Source organism: Eulemur rufifrons, chromosome 24, assembly GCF_041146395.1.
Source record: "Eulemur rufifrons isolate Redbay chromosome 24, OSU_ERuf_1, whole genome shotgun sequence".
Taxonomy (NCBI): domain Eukaryota; kingdom Metazoa; phylum Chordata; class Mammalia; order Primates; family Lemuridae; genus Eulemur; species Eulemur rufifrons.
In genome coordinates, this window is record NC_091006.1 from 852,871 (window position 1) to 874,980 (window position 22,110).

Sequence of the window (22,110 nt, forward strand, 5' to 3'; positions counted from 1 at the left end):
GGGAAATACATACACAGCAGTAAAATGATTGGGGGAAAAATACCAGATTTGTTAACAGCATATTTTAGGGTGGTGCATTCTGTAGTGGTTTTTATTTCATTACACTTTTCAGGATTTTTCTAAGTTTTCAGCAATCGACACTGACAAATAAAAGGAAATGAACAGTTTTCAAAGACTGTTTAAAAGCCGAACTAAAGGAGTGCACAAGAAATTGGTGACAGCGGCTGCCTCTGGCGTCAGTGTGGAGGGGGCCCCTTTACAGTTTGTACCCTCTGGGGCCTTTTAAGTTTTGCAGCAGGCAGATATTATCTACTCAAAAGCATATAAATAAATTTTTACAAAGAAGATACAGAAATGTAAGCACTAAAACCACGGGAGCTGAGAAGAGGCTAAGGAGACGAACCCCTGGGGGAGACCAAGGAAAGTGCTCTCAGCTCCTGGGAGGGATGGGACTGGAGGCTGGGCTGGCCTCCTGGGCCCAAAGCCACCGATTTACCCCAGGACCCCCGTCGAGGATGTCTCTCGGCAACGCCTGCTCCACCAGACACAAAGCTGGTCGGCAGTGGGGCCGGCCCGCCCTGGTGTTTTTTCCTGGGGCAGAGCAGGCAGGCTGGGGGAGGGGCTTCAGTGGGTGCTGGAGCTCTGAGCTGGGACCACCTGTGTCCCCTGGGCCTGGCACAGACTGGGACCCGGTACCTGAACATGGATGGATGAGGCCCAACTGCCTGACAGGGAGAACTCTGTTACAGCCTGGTGTTTCCAGAAGGATCACTTGGAAGCAATTGCAGAAGCTGGCATGTTGTTCAAAATGGAAAAAGTACCCCCTAATTTTGAGGCACTGAACCAAAAATCTTCACTGTTTTCATTCTCATGCTGTCTGCAAATCAATGTTTTTACCTTTACAGTAAAAAAAGGGCAACATTGGAGCCCACTAACGCTACAAAAATGGGGGAAAGGGCATGCTCCGATTTTAGACCACGTGAGGGACGTATTTAGCAGGAAGAGTGGAAACGATCAGTTCAACAAGAAAGGCCACACTCAGTTTCCACAGACAGCCCCTCTTCCCACCCCTGCCCTGCCCCCATCAACTCAAGCGGCACATAAATGAGTAAAGTAGCTTCACTGACTCCAGGAGCGCGGTCTGAGCTAGCGCACCTGACTCCTGCTAGTGAGGCCAGGTGAGAGACAAAGGCTGGGTCCTTCCTCGATCGCTGCGGGTTACAAATCGCCCCGAAGTTCTTCACACACAGGGAGGTGCCCAGGTATCAAGCTCTCCTTGCAGCTGGCCCTCAGTGTCCCCTCCGCACCTACAGGGACCAGTTGGTGGAGAAAGCCACAAATCTGGTACCTTCCCTTTTGTTCCATTTGTAGGACTCCGAATGCTAGAGATGATTCACACAAAATACGTGGGAAAGTGACTTTTCAGAAAAAACTGTATTGCAGTTTGATGGCACTCAAGCTGAAAGCAAAGTGAATACAGTACAGTGTCCCTTAGTGTCTGCCGGGGCGGGGGCTGGTTCCAGGACCTCCGCTGGACACCGAAACCTGGGGGTGCTCAAGTCCTGGGTGCAAAATGGCGTGCTGTGTGCACACAACCTGTGCACATCCTCCCGCGCTTACATCACCTCTAGATTGCGCAGAACGCGCAACACAAGGCAAGTGCTATGTAAACAGCTGTGCTATTGCATTGTTTAAGGAATAAGGACAAAAAAGTCCATACACGTGTGGTGCAGATGCAATTTTTTCCAGTATTTTTGATCCAATGGTTGAACCCATAGATCCAGAACCCACAGACACAGAGGGTCAAGTGAATTAGGGGAATCTTTAGGGTGGGAACATTTCTTAGAGATGGTTTATGATCACACCACTTCCGAAGGAGCAGTATAGGCCTACCTCGATTTGTGGCACTTTGCCGATACTGGGTTTTTTACAAATTGCAGGTCTGTGCCAACCCCGCATCCAGCAAGTCTATTGGCACCATTTTTCCAACACTATGTGCTCACCTTGTGTCTCTGTGTCAGGACTTTTTAGCAATAAAGTATTTTTTAATTAAGGTGTATATTTTTTCATACATGATATTACACATTTAAAAGACTACAGTATAAGGTCAGCGCAGTTGCTCACACCTGTAATCCCAGCACTCTGGGAGGCCAAGGCAGGAGGATTGTTTGAGAGCAGGAGTTCGAGACCAGCCTGAGCAAGGGCAAGACCCCCGTCTCTGCTGAAAACAGAAAAATTAACTGGGTGTGGTGGCGCCCGCCTGTAGGCCCAGCTACTCTGAAGGCTGACACAGGATCGCTTGAGCCCAGGGCTTTGCGGTTGCTGTGAGTTGTGGTGACGCCACGGCACTCCAGCTCAGGCAACAGAGCAAGACTCTGTCTCAAAAAAAAAACAAAAAACAAACAAAAAAAAAAAACCAGACTACAGTGTGGTGTAAACATAACTTTTACAATATACTGGGAAACCAACAACGTGTGACTTTGCTTTATTGTGATATTCACTTTATTGCGGTGGTCTGGAACTGAACCCATAATATCTCTGAGGTGTGCCTGCACTTGTTACTGAAAATAGTTCATTTAAAAGGCATAATTCAAGAACCACCAAGACGCAAGGCCCTGGGAGGGGGGGAGCCTCGGCGTGCAGCTACTGGGAGGAGGGACCCAGGGCACTTGTTTCAGCCCCACCCAACGGGCTGAGTGCCCCACTCTGGGCTGTGTGCCCCACAAGTCCTGGGGGGAGGGGTGTACTCTGGAGGTAAACATGATTCCAGCACAGCCGCTCCGAGCCCTGAGACCCCGGGGCCTGCAGGGTAGGGAGGGGGCACCAGTCCTGCAACAGGCGCTGGAAGAGGCACCGTCTTCACGAGATGAGAAGGCCCCAAGGGGGGGGAATGAGGTGTCATCAGAAAGTCAGCTGAACATGGTAACGTCCTCCAGACCCCACGCCGGCGAGGATGCGGCAGACTGTCCCAAGGCCTGCAGCAGGAAGGCCCCTGCTTTTCCCTGGGTGCCAGTCACAGGGCTGTCGCTGCTCACTAGTGCACACAACCACAAAGCAGGGCGTCTTCACAAATAGTTTCTGGAACACGGCACGGCACAACAGCGGCTCCTCCAGCCGGGGACGCCATCACAGTTAAGGAAATACAGTGACGACACGTAAGTTTCTCAGGGGGACCACTGGGCTTCCGCCTCCTCCCCAGTCACCTTCCTGGAGTCAGAGTCACCTAACGAAGCCCAGCAGCCTAGTCCCCATACTGCACTTCGGCCCGCAGCTCCTTGGTGACGTAGGTCACCAGCATGGCCAGCAGCTGCTGCTGCAGGGCCTCGCTGCCCATGACCAGCGCCGTCAGCTGCACGGCGTCTGTCCAGTCCAGGTGCCGGACGATGGCAGTGGCTTCATTAAAGAGCCTCTGCTGCTCCGCGGGGGGCAGCTCCATGATGATCTGCGGGACGGACTTGAACTCTCCACTTGCCATCCAGGCACCCAACAGACCCCCCACGGCCCCCCCTAGAAAACAAGGAAGGGTTCGATTAGTGGAGCCTCATTCACACACGACGGCCCGACCTGAGCTCCCACTGAGAGCACGTCCACTGCGTGAGGAGTAGGCACGTTTGTGAGGGGGTCGGCACCGGCTCAGCTCACGCCTGCCCCGCCAGGCGGCGAGGGGGGCAAAGGTTTATGTGGCTGCCGTCCGTTTGGCTCAGATAACTGACACCCAGACGTGCCCTTCCCTGAGCTCCACGCTGAGGGATGCAAAGTGAAGCCCGCACCACCTTCTAGCCCAGAGCTGAGCTAACTAAAATCTTCTTCGTGGGCTGACGAAGGTGCCTGTGCTTCCCCTAAAAATCTCTCTCTCATCACAAAGGACAGAGCTGAGAAGCAAATGCATTTTCAAGAAAAACCATCTCAGTGGTGAGGCCCAATTTCCTCCCCCCATTCCATGGCCGATGTGCTTTTTGACCTGAAGTTAGGAAATTTCTAGTGCACGCATGTGGTTAAAGGACCCAGGGGACAGATCACGAGGTTCTTTTCTCTTGAAGCAATGTTTTTCATATAACCCCTCTGAGCTGTATGATGATAAATAACAAATTTAATGTAGTTTACTATTTCTCTTTCTGCTATCCAAAAAAGGCACAAACATTATTTCAAAATGTAAATTTATTGCCAAAGATAAGGCACGATATTTTAGGACACAAAAACCCTGTAGCAACGAAGAGTTCTACCTAAGGAGGCCACGTGCAGGACGACGCAGGTAGGGGACGTGCTCTCAGGCAGGGGTCTCAGACTCAGGTGCCATCAAGGGCCAGGCTGACAGGGGTGAAGTGGACGGGGTGGGTCTGTGACCTGGACAGCTGGGTCCCCACCTACAGGGCAGCTGCCAGCCCACGCCAGTTAATTACTACCACAGGGAATACCAGACTCGTATCTTTAAAATGTCTCACAATTTTAAACTATCACCATCAGATATTTAAAGATAAAATCCACTGTTCCACAGAGACACCCTTCCCCCCTAAGAAAAAGAAAGACGAAGCTCACTGGACTTGGCGACTCACTCCAACAAACAGAGCATGGGACGGGAAACAGGAGCTTTGTCGTGGAAAAACCCAGCAAACGTGACCTTAACCAGGCGATCAAGGTCAGCATCACCAGTGATGTCATGTCAATGTCACAGACCCCGGAAACAACGCAAGAGAAGGGCCCGTGACCTCCCACGTACCCTTTCCAAAGACCCGTACCTCCAGCCTGCTCATGAGAAACATATGAGACAAACTCACACTGAGCGAAGTTCTGCAAAGTGTCTGCCCAACACTCCTCAAAACTACACAGCCATGAACAACAAGGAACGTCCGAGAAACTGGTGCAGACCAGAGCCGAGTAAGGAAACGGGCCAGCGTGGTGTCTCAGACTGGACCCCGAAACATAAAAAAGGCCACGAATACAAAAGGGTAAAATCCCAATCAAGTCTGGAGGATGGTTAATAGCGACACATTGGTGTTGCTTTCTCAGTTTTGACACTGTTGGAGGCCCGTGTTAGCATTAGGGCAAGTGAAGCTGGGTGAAGGGTACGGGAGGATTCTCTGTGCTACCTGTGCAACTTCTCCGTGAAACTAGTACTGCTCCACAATGAAGTTTATTTAAAAAAGTGCAGCCCAGGCCCCGCTGCCGGGCAGCAAAGCCGGCACCCAGTCAGAAAGCCACGCACGGAGGGCCCTGGAACAGCCGCCACCTCTGGCACCAAGACTGGGCCCGGCCTCTTGTCCCGGAGGCTGAATACCATCCCGGACAGGGCTCACCTCCTCTCCAAAAGAAAGGGACACCCTTGGGAGGGAAAACCAGCTAACTGACAAGTTTTACTGAACTTTCCCCCTGACACCAGTGAAAGGCTGAGTCGTCAGGAGCTGCTCTCCTCTGCACTGAACCTCTCTGAGAACATCAGTCTTTGACTTAGAGCAGCACTCAGTGCAAAAAGTCACCAAGAATATTGACCAGCAAATGACTAGCTCTATGGAGAAGAGAAAATTCCTTTGTTTTCTGGGTAAAATGATGCTCCCACCCACAACCAGGGGCTGGAAGGAGTGAACCCCCAGGGTCCTCTTTGCAGACATCCTGTTCTCAACCAGCTCTTACTCAGTCTCAATGAGATATGTGCTCCCAAATGGCATCTGGGCACAGCTAGATGATGAAAGTATCCCAGCGAGCCCTGCCCTGAGTACTTAGATGGTGGCAGCAAAGATACAGAATGTCACCGAAGAGGAAGGAAATGACCTGGTCTCCTCCCTCACCGGTTCCTTCCTGGATAGCACGAAGCTGAAGTCAGGACTCACTAATTCACGGATATGGAGAGGAAACTAGGAAGAGGGAAGGTCTGGGGCCACTCACATGCTTACTTTTCTCCCCACTGTGGCCTGGGCTTAATGAAATGTCCTTGAACGTCCGTCCGTCCCGCTGCCGAAGGGAAGAACAGAGCAGGAGGCCTCGCCAGCAAGCGGGAAGAGGGGAAGCAGGGAAGTGGACGCCAACCTCAGCAGAAAGTGCCTCCCTCTCCAGCCCGTGTGCAGGTGAAGCCTGCAGCCACACAGACAGGACTGCCACCGCCTGTGAGCTCTCCGCGGCCCGGCACCCCGTGCAGCTGCCCCGCGCGCGCAGGCAGATGGCAGGCCAGCGGGCGGGCACCGGCACAACTGAGGCCGCCAGGGCAAGGCCGTACCGGCCCCTCCCCAGCTCAGCTCTGAGTGGCGGCCAGCCCTCTGACTCCGTCCTCGCCTGTGGTTTAGGCCACAGCCCTGGGCCACACAGATCTTCTGAGGCCTCGGACACAGGAATTCTTCCCGTACAGTCCAAAGGAAGTAACCTCAGCCTAGCTCCAAGAACCACGGGAAAAGCAGCCAAACTTGCATGCTTTGCCGGAAGCTGTTTCCCAAGGAGCAGCAGGTGGTCCACGAGGGGGCAGACCCCCAGGAGCAAAAGGCAGTTCTGTTGGCCTGTTGCGTTTTCTGCATCGCACTTCCTGCTTTCAGGACGGGGGAGCCGCTCTCGGGATGAGCTGGCTCGTGTAAAACGGTCACGTAGCATCTGCTCATGGTAAGTGCCTGGCAAATCCCAGCGTCCTCCCTGCTTCCCCCTCTGAAGTGACATGGTACCATGACCAGGGTAGGGGAGGCCATCCCAGGGACCCAGGACACCCTGCTATCTTCAGACTCTCTAGGACACACCCCTGGGGGAGGGGCAGGGCCAGTGAGTATTCGTCACGGGACCCCAGCGCGGGGCAAAGGTGCCTCCAGGACTGAATAACACAGACGCCATTTCCAAACGCACCTGTACCTCCGAGACACTCACACAGAAGCTTGCATTTGTAACCGGGCAAATTATATACACAAAGATCATGTCACAGAAGCAACGCTGACCCCACAGACTCCTCACACGGGGCGTGTGGCACCACTTTGGCGAAGCTTTTCTCCCTGTGGTTTCAAAGGTGCTTTTACAGCACTGCAAGGCTGGCCGTCCCTGCCAGCCTTGCAGTCCCTGCCGGACACCTGAACTCACCAACGGCTAGCCCTGGCGGACCACCGACCAAACCACCGACGAAGGCCACCGCCCCGGTGACCAGGGCGCCCTTCCCCGAGTGCTTGACGGCCGCCTTCATCTTCCTCTGCTCAGAGATGGAGCACAACAGCTTCATGATGTCATCCACCATGACGGGCATCCTGCTGCACCTGAAAGGAGACATTTCAGGGGAGAGTTAATGAGTGTGAGAGCCTGCATCCAAACGTTCCTCTTCCTGGGGCTTGGAGGAAGGGTCTACATCTTCTGGAGAGAACGGTAGCTCCACTGTGTGCAGGACAGACGGCACCCAGAGAGTGAAAAGTCCTTTGTCACAGAAAAAGCAGGGCAGAGTCAACAAGCAAACAGAAACAGCTAAGTGGACGAAAAGTCTTCTTTGCCCTCTGATCAACTTCTGATTTACGACAGATTAAGGAGCAACGCCAGCCACATGTTCTGCCGGTTCGTCACACGGGAGGCGAGTGTGACCTCTTGCTCCTGTGGACTTTCGGCCGGCTCAGACAATCCTCTGCACGCAGAGCCTGGCAGAGACCAGAAGTCCCAGACTCGTGTCCTTTCTGTGTGACGGGGCATTGGAGCTGATGCCAAGCCAGAGGAGGAGGAGGGACATGGGACTGAGGTCACACTGGCATTTGCCCGCTGTGTGACCCAGAGTATCAGATATGTCACCTCCAAGATGGAATAAGCCACCTGCAGGCTGGATTCTTGTAACGTGTAAGTAGAACGGATGTGAAGTGCTTGGTACGAATCTGGGACATTACAGGCTCTGAATGCAAGTTCTGTTACTAACACTCACCACTGGCCTCCCGAACAACTGCTCTTAAACGTCAATACGGTTCTACACGTGGGACATTAAGGCAATGAGATAAAGCAACTGGAGAATAAAATAAATCAAGCGATTCCAAGGGCTTGCGATGTATATGGATGGATGGATGGACCTTCAGAACAATGGCCTTTGAACAATTCTCTGGGGTCAGGGAACTGTTCCACGCTGGCAGGGAAACGCAGGCAAGGGCAGGGCCGGCTCTGGAGAACCCGGACACCGACGGACCACCTGGGAGGGCTGGGAAGGAAAACCGAAAGGGCGAGCCGATGCCTCTCCTCGGAGCCTCAGCAGGACACAAGGCTCCCACGGCACTTTCCTGTCTCGTCGGCACTTTCCTGTCACTGCAGGCCGCGACGTGAAACAGCTGCTAGAGGAACTTCACTGAGGAAGTTTCGGGCAGATTCTATTGCTCAAGATCTTTTGGTCATATGAGATTTTTTGACCGAAGGGTGATCCAGAACCACAAGTCTCTAATGTAAAATTGCTCTCCGGATCCTGGCGGAGAATGTTGAGCCCTCAGAACAAACCCCTGGATCCACCGTATCACCACAAAGTCAGGTTTTCAGAACTTCTCCCCAGTCCCAGGACAGGCAAGAAGAGTCCCGCACTCCACCCCTGGAAATTCCCCCTTTTCCTTGTGATGTGCTCCAGCTCCGTGATTCTCAGGGTGCACGGGAACCACTGAGGATCCTGTTAAGCGCAGCTCTTCCGGGCGGGGTGTGAGTCCGCATTTCCAACAAGCTCCCAGTGGTCTTCTGACCTCACTGTGGGCAGCAAGACCCAAAAGGGACATTATCCAGGGGTTTGATGTTTGTAACACAGTCCCCAGATTCAGAAATTGCAAACAGGGGCCCCCCAGTTGTGTCTTTTTGGCCCAGGGGGTAGAGAGGCGGCAGAAGGGCAGGCCTTGCCAGGGTTGACCAAGGGACTGGGGGAGAACTCAGGCCTGCCGGCCCCCGCTCTGGCTGCCTTACATCTGTGTCTGCCGGAACACCTGCTGGCTCCCAGGCCCTGCCCAGCCCTCTGCTTCCAGACAGACTGCAGGCCTCCTCCTCCCTGGAAGAGAGCCCCCTTGCACTATTCCAGTGGTCAAGATTTGTCCACACGCAAGTGTCACGACAATAAAATGGCGTTATCACAGCAAAGGGACTGACCATGGCAGAAGCCACCCAGAAATGGGGAGATGGAGGGTGTAGCCGATTTACCCAGTAGCCATGGTCCTGGAAAGCTACACATACAAAGTGAGTTTTATTTCAAATACATATTAAGATAACCGAAGGAAATAAGTCTACGGTAAAACCTTTCCAAAAGCTCAAAATCCTACTGTAAAATATCTAATCGCCTTCTAGCTTAGCTCTGGTTTATACCCAGCTTTTCTTCTACCCAGGTCTCAGGAAGACCCCTCTGGAGGCCACAGGGAACTTGACGGGGCGGGAGGACCCTGAGCCCTGCCATACTTGGTCCGCAAGGCTAGCCATGCCTGGACACCGCTCCTAAAGTGGGTTCTCTGCAGAATTATGGATCTGCACTCTAAAAACAACTTTTGCAGGCAAGAAAACGCGAGTAAAACAGGCAGAGAGCAGATATATACCCATGTCACCTCTACTGTCTATCCAAGAAAAGAACACAGCTTCTGACCTGCTCCAGATGACTTTAAGTCAAAACCCACAGGGGCTAACGAGGTGACCTTGAGCAAACACTGCTTCCAACCTGCACCTGCCCCCCAGCAGGCACCAAAGCACAAGCCCGGGGCGTGTGGGAGGGCAGGAGGAGGAAGTAGCCCAACTCCAGCTGGGTTTTACCAGTTGCACGCAGAGGTGGCCTCGTGGCCGCCTCCATCCAAGGGAAGGCTGGTTTGATTTCTTTGCGAGAATCACTTCGGGAGTCAGAGCATCAAGAGACTCTTGTTGTGGAAGAAAGGTTAGTAACGCATGTCCTGAGCCCTTGCTAGAAAGCTCAGCTTCCTGAATCCTCCAGGCTTGCCAGATTGAGGGGGAAGCCCATCCTGCTGCTCCTTCTCCCATCCTTGTCCCGCCCCAGGGCTGCCTTTGGCTGTAAATGACAGAGAAGCGGGGCGAGGAGGGAGGATGAGGACAGATCTCGGAGGGCTGGGAGTGTGGCTCACCCTCCCCTGCACCGCATCACACCTATTTCAGACTCGGCTGTGTCCACCAAAGAGGCCCATCTGCCAGCCACATGGAAGCCAAGTGCCACTGGATGCCCTGGTTTCCGGCAAGCACCCAGGCTGGTCTGGGATGCAGAGAGAGATGGGGATGAGCCCAGCCCGCCGACAGCACCCAGCTTTCTGAGTTTGGACCAGAGTGCGAGAGACGAAGGAGAAGAACTGGTCCGAGCTCATGCAGACCTCCACAGACCCTGTTCTTTAAAGAAAAATTATTAATAGAAAAGGAAGCCTCTTAAGAGTCAGAGGGCTCTCAATCACCTGGAATCCTTAGCAGTTTCTATTTCTCGGGTGGAAGTCACCAAACCCCACTGTTTGCTCCGGCTCTGTAAACCTGTCTTTCCCCTCCACGCCCCAGCGCAAAGGCCACAGCTGGATGCCACCAGCAAACATTTTCAGATTAGCCCACAGAGTCTTTTTTTTTCAACCAATTAATTAGTTGCCAATATTTAAAAATCAGGGGATTTCACACATGCCTCAGATTCCTAATTTCTCTTGAAAAATCATTAGACCAGGCCACCCAGGACCTGCCTTTCTGTGTGCCAATGGAAGCCAAGGCTGAGCAGGGCTGACACCCCCGGCCCCTCCGCACCAGAGAAGGACACTGCCCTCTCTGCCATAGGCCTGCACCGTTACCTGCCTATGAGGCCCATAAGCAGGTGACTTCACAGCCTCTCAAGGTTTCTTTCTTTTCCTCTCCCTCCCTCTCTCTCTCTCTCTCTGTGGTTTTCACAGCCAGGGTCTGTCGCCAGGCCAGAGTGCAGTGGCCACGCGCAGGCGCCGTGTACTACGGCTCCAACTCCTGGGCTCCGATGACCCTCCCGCCTCGCCCCCCACCTCGGAGCAGCTGGGACCACCTGGGACCACCGACACTCATTTCTTTTTGAAAAGGCTGAACTAACCACCTGTCCCCAGCAAAACCAACCCGGCCTCCCCCGTCATCCCTTCCTGAACACCCCTAAGGGCGCCCAGCTCCTCCTCCCGGGGTGCGGCCCGCGCGGGCAGGATTCCGCTCCGCACCCGCACCCCGCACCGCACCGGGTCACTGCGGGGGCCGCCGCCGCGCAGCCCCTCAGCCAGGGCTGGCCTCCAGTCCGGCTCTGCCGCCTGCTCACTGCGTGTGTGGCTTTGGCCTCTCCGTGCCTCAGTTTCCTCGTATGGAAAACGAACACACACACAGTGTCCGGCACCGTGAGGGTCAGGCCCCGGGCGGGGCGGGGCGGGGACGGCGCGTTTGAGGCACCCGCTCCCCTGGCTCCCCGAGGCGCACCTTTACCTGAGTGACAGGCGGGCTCTCCGCGCGCCTCTGAAGTCAAAGGTCGGCTCCGCGCCGGCGGGGACACTGAGACCCGCCCGGCCCCGCCCGGGCCGACGGTCGCTCAGCCGCGGCGGCTCCGGAGTGCTGGCCCCGCCCCCCAACTTCCGGCTCCGCGCGGCCTTCCGGGTCGCCAGGTCGTAGCGGGTCCAAACCCGGAGCTGGGTCCTCTGGGGGTCAGGGGGTTCCGGGGGTGCTGCCGGGCGTCCCCTCACCCCGCCCTGGCCCCGGCCTTCCCCGCCGGCGACGCTAGACGCTCGGGAAGCGGTGACCCCGCCGAGGGGTGCCCGGAGGTGCGGCCTGCGCGACTTTTGCGCCGCCACGCACACGCCTTAGATCCGGGTTCCCCTGGGTCCTGCCCAAGCCCCGGGTCCTCCGGGAGAACCTCTGTCCCTGTGGCCCGGCCTGGGCGCGGTCCGGACGCGGGAGAGCGCAGGGGCCCCGGGAGGTCAACACTAAGTTAGCACTTGATGCACGCACTGGGTCACAGCCAGGTATCCTGTGACTCCCAGGGTGCCGGAGTGTGACAGAGCCCTGCCTCACCTCCTGACCCCGCCTGACCCCGGTGCTGTGGCACCCGAGACGCTGCCAGGGCCATTCCGTTGCTCTGTCCCTCCGTCCCCAGAGTGAGGAAGCATCAAAAGTCCTAACACCAGCTCCCACTCGGGATCAGATACCCCTAATTCGCTCCAGAGTAGGGGCTTCCGCTGGAGCCTGGATGACCAAGAGTGAGTGACAGGTGACAGGGCCAAGGGCCCAGCTCGCTGCCCACCCAGCCGGGCCTGGCGCTCCTGTCCCCGCGGCAGCGCCCTCCGGCAGCACGTTTGAGAACCGGCCCTCGGGCTCCTCCCGGGAGGCGGGAGGGGTGCCCGGGCAGGGACGATGCCAACCGCGAACGCAGCTCTGCAAAGCGGGGCCGCTGCAGAAGGGGAAACCTTCAGCCCTCGGCAACTGGGACCTTCATTCTGACACGAACAAAGCCGCGAAATGATGGCACACACGGCAGCCCGGAGACTAGCACACGCACCACACTCTCCTGGTGGCAGTGGGGCCTCCTGCGAACAAGGCACAGAGCGGAGTCTCCACCCTGGGGTGGCACCTGCACTGCCCGGCATACAGCTAAGCCTTACAGTGAGCTGGGGAAGTTATTCCGTGCCTCAGTGTCCCTGTCTGGGAAATGGCAGTAACGATACCGCCTGTCTTATACAGTCGTTCTGAAGGTCAGAGGAGGTCATGGGTAGGAGTCTAGATTATCCTTGTTTACATTTCAGGGCATGAAAATGAACAGCCTCTCCAAAGTCCCCAGTGTCAGCCTCGTGTGCCTAGAGTAGCAGGAAATCCAGTTCTGTCCCAGCCCTGACAGAGCTCCCTCTTCCTGATGGGCCCAGAGTCCCCCAGGCCAATAGGTTGTGTTCTCGGGCCCAGCCAGAGCCAGAACGCAGAGCCACCAGTCTGCCCCCAGCTCCTTCCACAGGCTGAGTGGCTCTTTCAGGATGAAGCTACCGCCCAGACCCCGGCTGGACAATCCCGTGTAGATGCCACATCCATAAACCCTGCAGCCTCTTCATGCTACCTGCCCTGCAAGTGAACTTGCTGTCGCTCTGAAAGCCAAAATTTTATGATCAGTGTTCTCTTTCTTTTCTCCCAAATACGATACTTTATGCCACTGTGTATGATCAGTGTTCTGTTTATTTTGAATTACCTCTAAGGAGGCACCATAGTCTCTGTTCTTTTTTAATGTTTTTGTTTTTTTAGAATGGGGTCCCGTTTTGTCATGGTACAGTGTGCTACGTTCAAACCGTAGCACCAGGTATTCGACACCTGCCAGCTGTGACTATGCTAATCCGAGCACGTGTACACAGTGTCCGGTCCGTGCCGCGGTAAATAACAGCCTCAGGCTGTGCCTGTGTCAAGATGGGTGCGTGCACGGGGACAATCAGGCCATGCCTGTGTCAAGATGGGTGCGTGCACGGGGACAATCAGGCCACCTGCCTTCAGTCTTGGGAGAGCTTGGTTCTGAACGGGCAGTCGAAGCACAAGGTGGCTTTGGGACTGGTAATGATCTCATGCTAGGCTTCATCACTGTTCTTTTGAATAATTAATTCAGCTTCTTCCTTGGTGTTTACATCCTTCAAATATTTGTAGATGGTTATCACGTCCCTTTAGTCACCACTTAGCACCAGCTACATGTTTGCTGTCGTGTGGAGTGTGTGTTACCATCGCCGTCACTTTCTCCCGGCACACCCCTCAGTCCCTCAGCCACCATCGTCCCTGCGAATATCCTCCAGGTTCCCGACCTTTCACCTGCCAAGTTACCCGGGCTGGGACATTGAACGTCGGTAGTGGTGACGAGGGGTGGCTCGCAGGCCCTCTGGCTCCTCACTCCTCCCAAATTCTCATCAGTTTCCCCAAAGCCACAGCAAAAAACATAGCCAAGTGAAAGAGTGGGCCTGCAGCACAAACACGGCTTCCAGACAGTTCCCCGGCCCTGTTCCGGACCAGATAATCCTCAGTTTCCTCAATCACAAAATAAGGATGAGAATCCCTGCTCTCAGCAACCTGGGAGTACTGTGAGGACTAAATGAGGGAAAACGCCAAAAAGTGCTTCTTAAACTAAAAAGCAGGGAGGGTGGCAGTACCAGCCGTGCCTTCAACATACGATGGGATTTCTACAGAACATTCCGGGGTGGACTGTTCTCCAAAGCTAGAAATTCTAAGTTAGAATTTACAAATGCACTTGATAGCACTGAGATTCACCCTAAAATCTGTCCATCGCATGTAGAATATACAGAGATGCCCTACTTCAAAATCCACTAATAGATGTTCATATTCCAAATAAAGTGTGGAACTCAGAGCTGGGTGGGCCCTTGGAAACATGTCACAGATGGTCCCAACAGGACTTTGGAAGGTTACGCTGCTATAAAAGATTTTTTTTTAAATCCACCTTGTCTTGCATTTCAGACCTCGCTGAAGAGTTCTTCTGTACTCAGAACACTTATTTTCAGTCTGAGAAGAATGATTCTCAATGGTTCTGTTGAACATGCACTTCTCATGCAAGTATTTCTATAATTATCCTGTTTCAGTTATAATACAGTTTCTGGAACAATAGGACTTTATTGTATTGCCGTATCTGTTATAATAGATGTTTTATTACAGAAATTTATAGTGGAGTCACTGTTATGATTCTGAAGTTTTATTTCAAATAGCGTTTTTTCTCCCAATAGTTTTACTTTAATGCTGCTTTGGAATTTCGGGGAGGGGTTTTTTTTTCTTCTCTTTTCTTTTCTTTTAGGAACTTTGGTTTGTTTTTGTTCAATGGAAGAATGTTTTCTTTTGCTCCAGGGTTCATACCGGGAAGCCATGCCTGTGTTTCCATCAGTGCCTTGTCGGCTGGAGGGGGCCTCACCTAAATGATGCTCTGTTCACCTCAATGTTTAGGCCCTGACTAGGGTGATCCTGCGGTGATAGATTGTCCTTGGTAGCTTCTGTGGGTCAGGAATTCAGGGGTGCTGAGTGGGCGCCCAGCACCCCAGTAGCCAGTTCTACCAGGGGCCTCTCCCCTGGCCCAGGCTCAGGCAAGCGCCAGCCCCTAACCCTGGCTCCCCCCTGGTCTAGACCCCGCCGCGGGATTTCCTTTTTCAGGGGCTGTGGTGCCTGGCCTGGCAGAGCAGCTGTGAGGGGAGCAGCAAGTCCCCAGGGCCTGCTCTGCGTCCCCTGTCACTCCACCCCCAGGACAAAGGCCCCGGGCCCCTCCGCCCACCGTGCTGCCACTGGCAAGGCTGCAAGGCAGAGAGCTCAGCCCCAGGACGCCCGCAGTGGGAAATAGTTGGACAGGAAGGAAACGCAGCTGGTGCATTTGAAACGAATGCAAAGCGCTCCCAAACAAGGCCTGTCTTTGCACCCAGCTGCTTTTCTGCTAAGTTTGTAGAGTGATTTGCCTGCCATTTCAATACCATAAATGCATGATGGCCGACTCTTTGTTTTATTTCCATAAAGTCTTACTTTCCTTTATTATTGGAAGAATTCGGCCCCAGGCAGGATGCTCAGCGCGCTAAGGGAAGCTTCCTACCAGCCAGGCCCAGCCTCCTTTCTGCTGAGCGGGAGAGCCAACTCCCAAACCTTGCATTTGTTCCGGCTGCCCATCCCGGCCAGGGAATAGACTAGAACTTCAGCCCCCTCACTTTCCTAGGCCTGCTCACCTGAGTTTCTGTGTGGAAGGGGTCAGAGGGAACGGTGTTGTTGGAAGGAGCTAGAAGGTAAGGGTCTTCTCTTAAAGTTGTGTTTGCAAAGTAAGCACATTGTTTGCTAAGGTTTTATGCTGCAACTTTTTAAAAAAGATAATATTTTCTACAATTCTCTTTTCTAAACTTTACATGAGACTGAGAGAGATGTCAGTTTAAGAACAGCGTCAACGTGGCTGTGTTCCTTGTTATTTATTGCTGTATAACACATTAGTTCAAAACTCGGCTTAAGGCAAGCATGTATCATGTCTCACGGCTTCTGTGGGTCAGGAATCTGGGAGTAGCCTCGCTGGGCGGTTCTAGGGTGGGTTCTCTCAGGAGGGTGCCGTCACCTGAAGGGGTGACTGGGCTGGACCGTGTGCTTGCAGGACGGCTCACTGGTGGCTGGCGAGTTGGTCCTGGACGTTGGCAAGGAGGCCTCAGCTTCCTCAGGAAGGGGCCTCTCCACGGGCCACCTGACTTCCCCGGGACTAGAAGCTGACTCCTCCAGAGGGCCCGATGCCAGCGGCAGAGCAGAAGATCCAGCGTTCAGCTCACACACCGTCACTTCAGCATCGCTCTGGCCGAGCAGCCGGCATCTGTCAGTGCGGTCGGGCACTACGCAGAGGCACCGATACCAGTAGGTGTGGATCACAGGGGCCACCTTGGAGTCTGGGTACCACAATGACTGTCATTAACGTTGTCTGGTAGGGTTTCTGAAGGTCTGGGGGAGAGTGCTCGTTGGCCAAAGGCATCATTTCCTACCTGTCTTTCTAGTCCATGCAGACTAAATTGGCCACTTACCTTTAATGGTATCCCGGCCAACAAACATGGCCTCAGGGCCCTGTCAGTGCCAGCTGCTCTTCCAGCCTGGGGAATAGAATGACAGCCAAGAGAGATAAGGTCCCCCGCCTTGGGTCCCTGACATTCCAGAGAAACAGAAGAGAACACATGCACATAACAATTAGAGCTATTATGCTAGAAGGTGACTGTCATCTAGGGAGGTCAGGGAGGAGGCCAAGCCCTGAGTGCCGAGGTTGGAGGTCTGCACACCTCGGTCTTCCCCAAACCAGAAACCTGCAATGACCCAGGCATTCCTGGGAGCCAAACCTTTCAGCACAACATCGAAGGCTAAGATGGAGTTTTGATCTTATCACACCTCCATGGAACACGCCCCCTTTCCCAGAAGGTAAGATCCACAGGGAGAAATTTGTTCTGTCTTATTTACCCCGTATCTCTGGTGCCTGGAAGAATGACTGGTACATAAGGAGTATCACTAATAACCGTTGTTAGTAACAATTATCTAATGGCCATCAGCCCTGTTGGCGTCCCCAAGTCTTTCAGGTTTAATAGACACCCCCCTTAACATGAATGAGGAAAAGTAACTCAAGCGCTCCATCCACTTACAGTGAAGGGTCAGCCCAGAAGCTGTAAGGATCACTGAGAGGTGTGGGGAGGCCAGCTCCTCATTTCCCCTGAGCGGGAGCCCCCGAAGCCTGACTCTTCCCGGCTCCTCTCCTCACCTCCCTCCTCGGCTCCCACAGTCCTCTCTGCTCAGCGTGCCTGGCCCGGATATGAGGGGTGGGGGGACCCCAGATCCTCCCAGGACTTCCCCAAATCCTCTAACACAAGAAGGTTGGTGCTGCAGACTTTGCCTGTCGGGTCCGCAGTGGCCAGAAAGAGCTAGATGCAACGGCCTGGCCTGACCCACCAAGAGCCTGAAAGCGAATGCCGAGACACCCTGGTTCTTGAAAGTTATTGGGCCCAGCTGGGCTCTCACCGTCTTTTGGGGCCTCCTGCTACTCTCCATGGACAGACTCCAGCTCATGCCCACATCCCTCCTGGACTCACGTTCCCACATCCCTGTCAGTGAGACCTCTCCACTCCGGGCCTCAGCGGCTGGGGGCCCAAAGCTCTGCACTGGTACCTCACCTTTAGGGCGTTCAAAGTTTCAGTCTTGGCGCCCACCCTTCTAACTGGAGGGGAGCAGTGGGTACAAAGGTTTACTCTACTCCCACGATGAATTATGCAACACCCCCTTCCCCTAAGAAGACACAAGCACTCTAGTCAAATTTCTGAGTTTTTTTTTTTTTTTTAAATAAGCATTTTTCATTTGGGCTACACACAGATAGATATACATACACACATGCCCACAAGGCTGCTGCCTAACACAAAGAAAAAGTCGTCCCGAGGAAACAAATCTTAAGTTTCTTTCAAAATGCTTTGGAGCAATAGATGCTACCTCTGTACAGAACAATTATCCATGCAGCGACTTGAGGGGCTGTCTGCGGTTGTTCTCAAAAGACTGTTTATCTGGGAGGGCACGGTGGAGTTGCCAGCCATTGTGGACCGGTGGGTGGAGGAGGAAGTTCAGAGGGCATCCCGGAGCGATTTGCAACTCTCAGACAGAAATATAACATCTTCTTTCATCCTCTGCAGAGACTGGAGCTAAATTCACACCTTTTTTTTCCTTCCCTCACTTAAAATCAAATTCTCGCCCTTAATAGTTCCTTTCAGAACTGCACCAAAAATGGTGATGTCTTCTCATGCATATGAATTACCCAAAGTGTAGGAGAATCCGCCCCACTGGAGTGTGCTGACGCCTTTAACCCAACTAAATTGAGTGCTGCTAAGCCCTGGTTAAGGCAAAAGTGTCTTTTTTATTTTAGAAGACATTTAGGACCGTTCACGCCACCCGGCACAGACGCACCGAAATCGACTGTGGGGTGAGCCATAAAGGCAGCATATGCTCCTGGAACCTGTTTCCGAGCCAGGTAGGACGATAAATTCTGACGCGGGACTGAGGCGAAGGTGGCATCTGTCTGCCCTGCACACACCGGGCAGCTCCTTCTCTGGACACTGGCGTGACGCCCTCCCGTTGCTGTTTTAATGTGATGCGTTTTCAGCTGAAGCCTCCTGCTCTAGCGTGGTGCCTTCTGCAGACCACGGGGACGCACGGTTGTTTGCTGGAGGAAGGGAGGAAGCACCAAACACGAGCCTCTATTTTGAACACAGAAGTGGCACCGACTCATCCTCTAAAGGTAAATCTGTGTGTATAGACATTGATGACTTCTCCTTAGAGAAAAAGCAAGGAAAGGAGCCTCTCCGGTAACAAATTTCCATTAACCAGTTTTTGCGGAGGTAGAATTTTAGGCTTCACCGCTGGCTCAGGACGTGCACCGAGGCTGACACTAGGCGGTGCCCTAGATCAGCAAATCCAGGAACCGCTCGGCGCTGCGGGAGCTCAGGATGTTGCCCTCCTGATTTTAATCTAACAAACGGAGCATTTCACTTTGTGAGAACGTACGCCTGCTGCACCACTTCTGCTATGATGAAATTATTCTAGATCTGCCCAGTTTGAAAAGTGCGCGTAGCCTGTGATTATATGGAATTTCAAGACCAGCTGAGTTGCAGGAACGAGGTCTGAGTGGTGCACGCTTGGTGTTTGTACCTGAAGTACTTTGTGTTCTCATCCTTGTCCGCCTGAGACTAAATCCCACTCATCTACTTCAGCCCTTGGCCCCGGGGAAGTTGGAGGCCGTCCCGAGAAGCAGGGAAGAGGACCCGGAGGAAGTGACGCGGCGAGGACAAGCCGGGACAGGGGTGCGTTATCGAGGCTGGGCACAGGCCAGGGCACAGGGCTCCGTCCCTGGGGACTTCGGAGGCGCACACAGAAGGCCTCTCAGGATTTTCCGCCGAGCCCCCACTGGCTGAGCGTTCCAGGGACCGTGCCCCCCTGCCCTTCCAGGCTGTGCGTGTCTGTCGAATGGGCTCTTTCTGTCCCCCCACGTCACAGCGCGAGGGGAACCCGGGTCCAGAGCAAACAACGGGCTGGGGCGAGGTGAGCTGAAGTTTGCACTAACCTGCTCAGCGCAGCCACAGCCGGGTCAGGGGAGGCCGAGAGCGTGTGAGGCAGGGACGAGACGTGTCTGATCCATTTGTGTCCTGCGGGAGCCACCCTGTCCCCAAGTGCGGAAGGAGGCCGCCGGGGCAAACCCTGCTGCGACTGGTCCTGGAGCTTACTTGATGTTTGGCATCTCCCCCCGCACCGGCTGTTCCAGGTCTGCCTCGCTCCTGGCCGGCACTTGGGCCTGTCTGAGCTGTGCGCCAGGTGAGGGGACACACCTTCACCCGGAAGGTTCTCAGTCCGGGCCTGCAGTGTCTTTTTCGGCCCATGGCTGCCATGACGGCCCATTTGTCTTTACTGCAGGTTAAATTCACACAAGGGACATCCGGTGACTCTGCTGAGCCCCAGACGCGCTCACCCTCCCTCACTGTGGAGCAGCAGCTCTGTCTCCTCCTGGAGACCAGGACGGGTGTCCTCCCCCCCCCCCAGTGTAATCACCTTTTTTTATTGTGGTGGAATCTATACAACATAAAATTTGCCATTTTAACTATTTTTCAGCGTTTAGTTTAATTAAAGGGCATCTCCGGAGGCAGGGAGCGTCCACGACAGTGGCGAGGCCTCAGCTTCACGGCCTGTGGTTCCACACGTGTACCCCCCACCTGTCCCCGTGCCCTGCATGGCCGCCCAGGGCAAAGGGACCCTCTGGCCGTCCAGATCTGTGCTGAGGGCCCTCCACGTGCAAGCTCTGCAGATTTGTGCTGTGTCTCTCCTTCAAGCCCCTGCTCAGCTCTCCCGGGGCCTTTTCTCAGAGCTCCCCCGGCCTCCCCGGTCCCCCCTCGTGTCTTGTGCAAGACCGAGGGTGCTCCCGTCTGTTTCCCCAGGAGTGAGCCCCTCGAGGACAGAGTCATGCTGCCTTCTCCTCTGAATCCTTGGCTCTGAGCAGACGGATACAGGAGTTTGCTGAGTGACTACAGGATCACGGGCTGTCAGTGTAGCTAGAGGCCAGCACACCCGGCCTGGCAGGCTGCGTTAAGTGACCCAAAACATCCCAGCTGTGGAATGCAGTCTACCTTTGAAGACAGCACTGGCCACCCCAGAGGTGCCCAGGAGGAGGAAGAGCGGACACTGTAGGGGAAGGAAATGGAAGAGGAGAGTCCTGCGGTGGGGGTCAGGGGGAGGTCAGATTCCTCATCCCCTAAGGACAGTCCCCACTCTGGGACTCTCCCAGCCTGAGAACAAGACAAGAGCCATGACCGCCAAAAGCTGACAGATTCACAGTCATAATTCCAGAGCGTGACACTTAGTTAATCTGAAAATATTTGCCAACCTATTATGAATAACATTATTTGCGGCTTAGCGTGCTAACCCTGCCCAGCTGCGCCTCCACCGGCAAAGATGCGCTCGCCCCGGTAGAGCAGATCGACGCAGGGAGCTTTCGCCTAATTGCCGCGTCCCAGGCACATGTGCCTCCCCGGGGCCACTCGGGTAACCGGCTAAGCAAGCGCAGGAGGGTGGGCAGGGACCGAGCTCACAGGCCAGGGGGCTCACGGATCTGCGTGATGGGGAAGTTTCCTAGCTCCCCCCAAAACTCCCCATCATGGTCTAAATGTTTATGTCCCCCCAAAATTCGTATGTTGACGTCCTGACCCAAATGTGATGGTTTTAGGAGGTGAGGCCTTTGGAGGTAATTCGGTCGTGAGGGTGGAGCCCCCAGAAAGCGGTGGGTGCCCTGTTAAAGGGACCCCAGAGAGTTCTTTGCTCTCTTTGTGCCATGCGAGGGTACAACGAGAAGTCAGCAGTCTACAACCAGGAGGAGGCGCTCACTGGAACCGACCACGCTGGCACCCTGATCCGGGGCTTCCAGCCTCCAGAACTGTGACAGGTACGTTTCTCTTGCTGGTGAGCCACCCAATCGATGGTGCTTTGTCACAGTGGCCAGAACAGACTAGGACAGTCCACCCACCCCCTCCACCCCCCCCCACACCCTTTCCATTGTCACGGGGTCTCTAGGCTGTTTTCTCGGGCACCTGTAGGTTCGCAGGGACATCTTTGCAGCTGCGTGGGGGGCTGGCGAGGCCCTGAGGGTGTGCGGTCCAGGCTGTTGGCCACAGTGGGTGACCAAGGCCACTGGAGCTCCAGGTACCAAGAGCTCTGCACGTCTGTGGGGGGCGGTCTCTCTCCCCGAGGACTGGCCAGTGGCCACCCTGAGCTCTGTGACCTCAGGAAAAGATGTCTGCACGGAACGGGGGGCGAGAGCAGGCGGCAGAAGGCACAGCGCAAGCCAGCTCAGGCCTGGAGGGAGACTCATCGTGTCTCGACTGCAAAGTCCGGGGGGGCTTGCTCAGGGCCTCGTCCTTCCGAGTTGGTGCGTCCTCACGCCGCACGGCTTCCGGCTCACACCCCTGACACCCAGGACGGCTCGAGCGAGGGCCCCTTGATGTGGCCCCGGCTTAAACCCAGGGCTTCTCCCCTCTCTCCCACTGGCCCAATTCATGCCCCGCTAAACTTCCCCCGGGCCAGGGGTGGAATATGACAACAGCCCCCACCCGAGCTGCAAGGGCGCAGGTGGAGGAAGGTGGTCCCCACAGAAAAGCCGGGTGCTCCCCCAAGGAAGAAAGGAAACAGACGCCGAGAGGGGAAGAGAAGGGAGGGAGGAGG

The 22,110-nt window shown here is 54.7% G+C and overlaps 1 protein-coding gene across 5 annotated transcripts; it reads right to left on the reverse strand.

The window, feature by feature from the left end:
• Window positions 1-11,472, reverse strand: C24H19orf12 (chromosome 24 C19orf12 homolog). 5 transcript variants are annotated; one of them, XM_069458384.1, is made up of 3 exons: window positions 11,347-11,472; window positions 7,045-7,214; window positions 2-3,507 (listed from the first exon to the last, which is right to left on the reverse strand). In XM_069458384.1, exons 2-3 carry the CDS (start codon window positions 7,202-7,204, stop codon window positions 3,242-3,244), a joined length of 426 nt encoding a protein of 141 aa, XP_069314485.1. In that variant the 5' UTR covers window positions 7,205-7,214; window positions 11,347-11,472; the 3' UTR covers window positions 2-3,241. The 5 variants fall into 5 exon arrangements, with proteins under 5 accessions (XP_069314488.1, XP_069314487.1, XP_069314485.1 ...); XM_069458383.1 differs by lacking the exon at window positions 11,347-11,472 and adding an exon at window positions 10,996-11,324; XM_069458385.1 differs by lacking the exon at window positions 11,347-11,472 and adding an exon at window positions 7,859-10,181.
• Window positions 11,473-22,110: the final 10,638 nt, after the last annotated feature.

Bases quoted from the DNA above. Each gene is read 5' to 3' on its own strand.
- C24H19orf12 (XM_069458383.1), bottom strand. The intron at 3,508-7,044 runs GTGAGTTCAGGT...CTTGTTTTCTAG, and splicing joins TCCGCCAGGGCTAGCCGTTG to GGGGGGCCGTGGGGGGTCTG.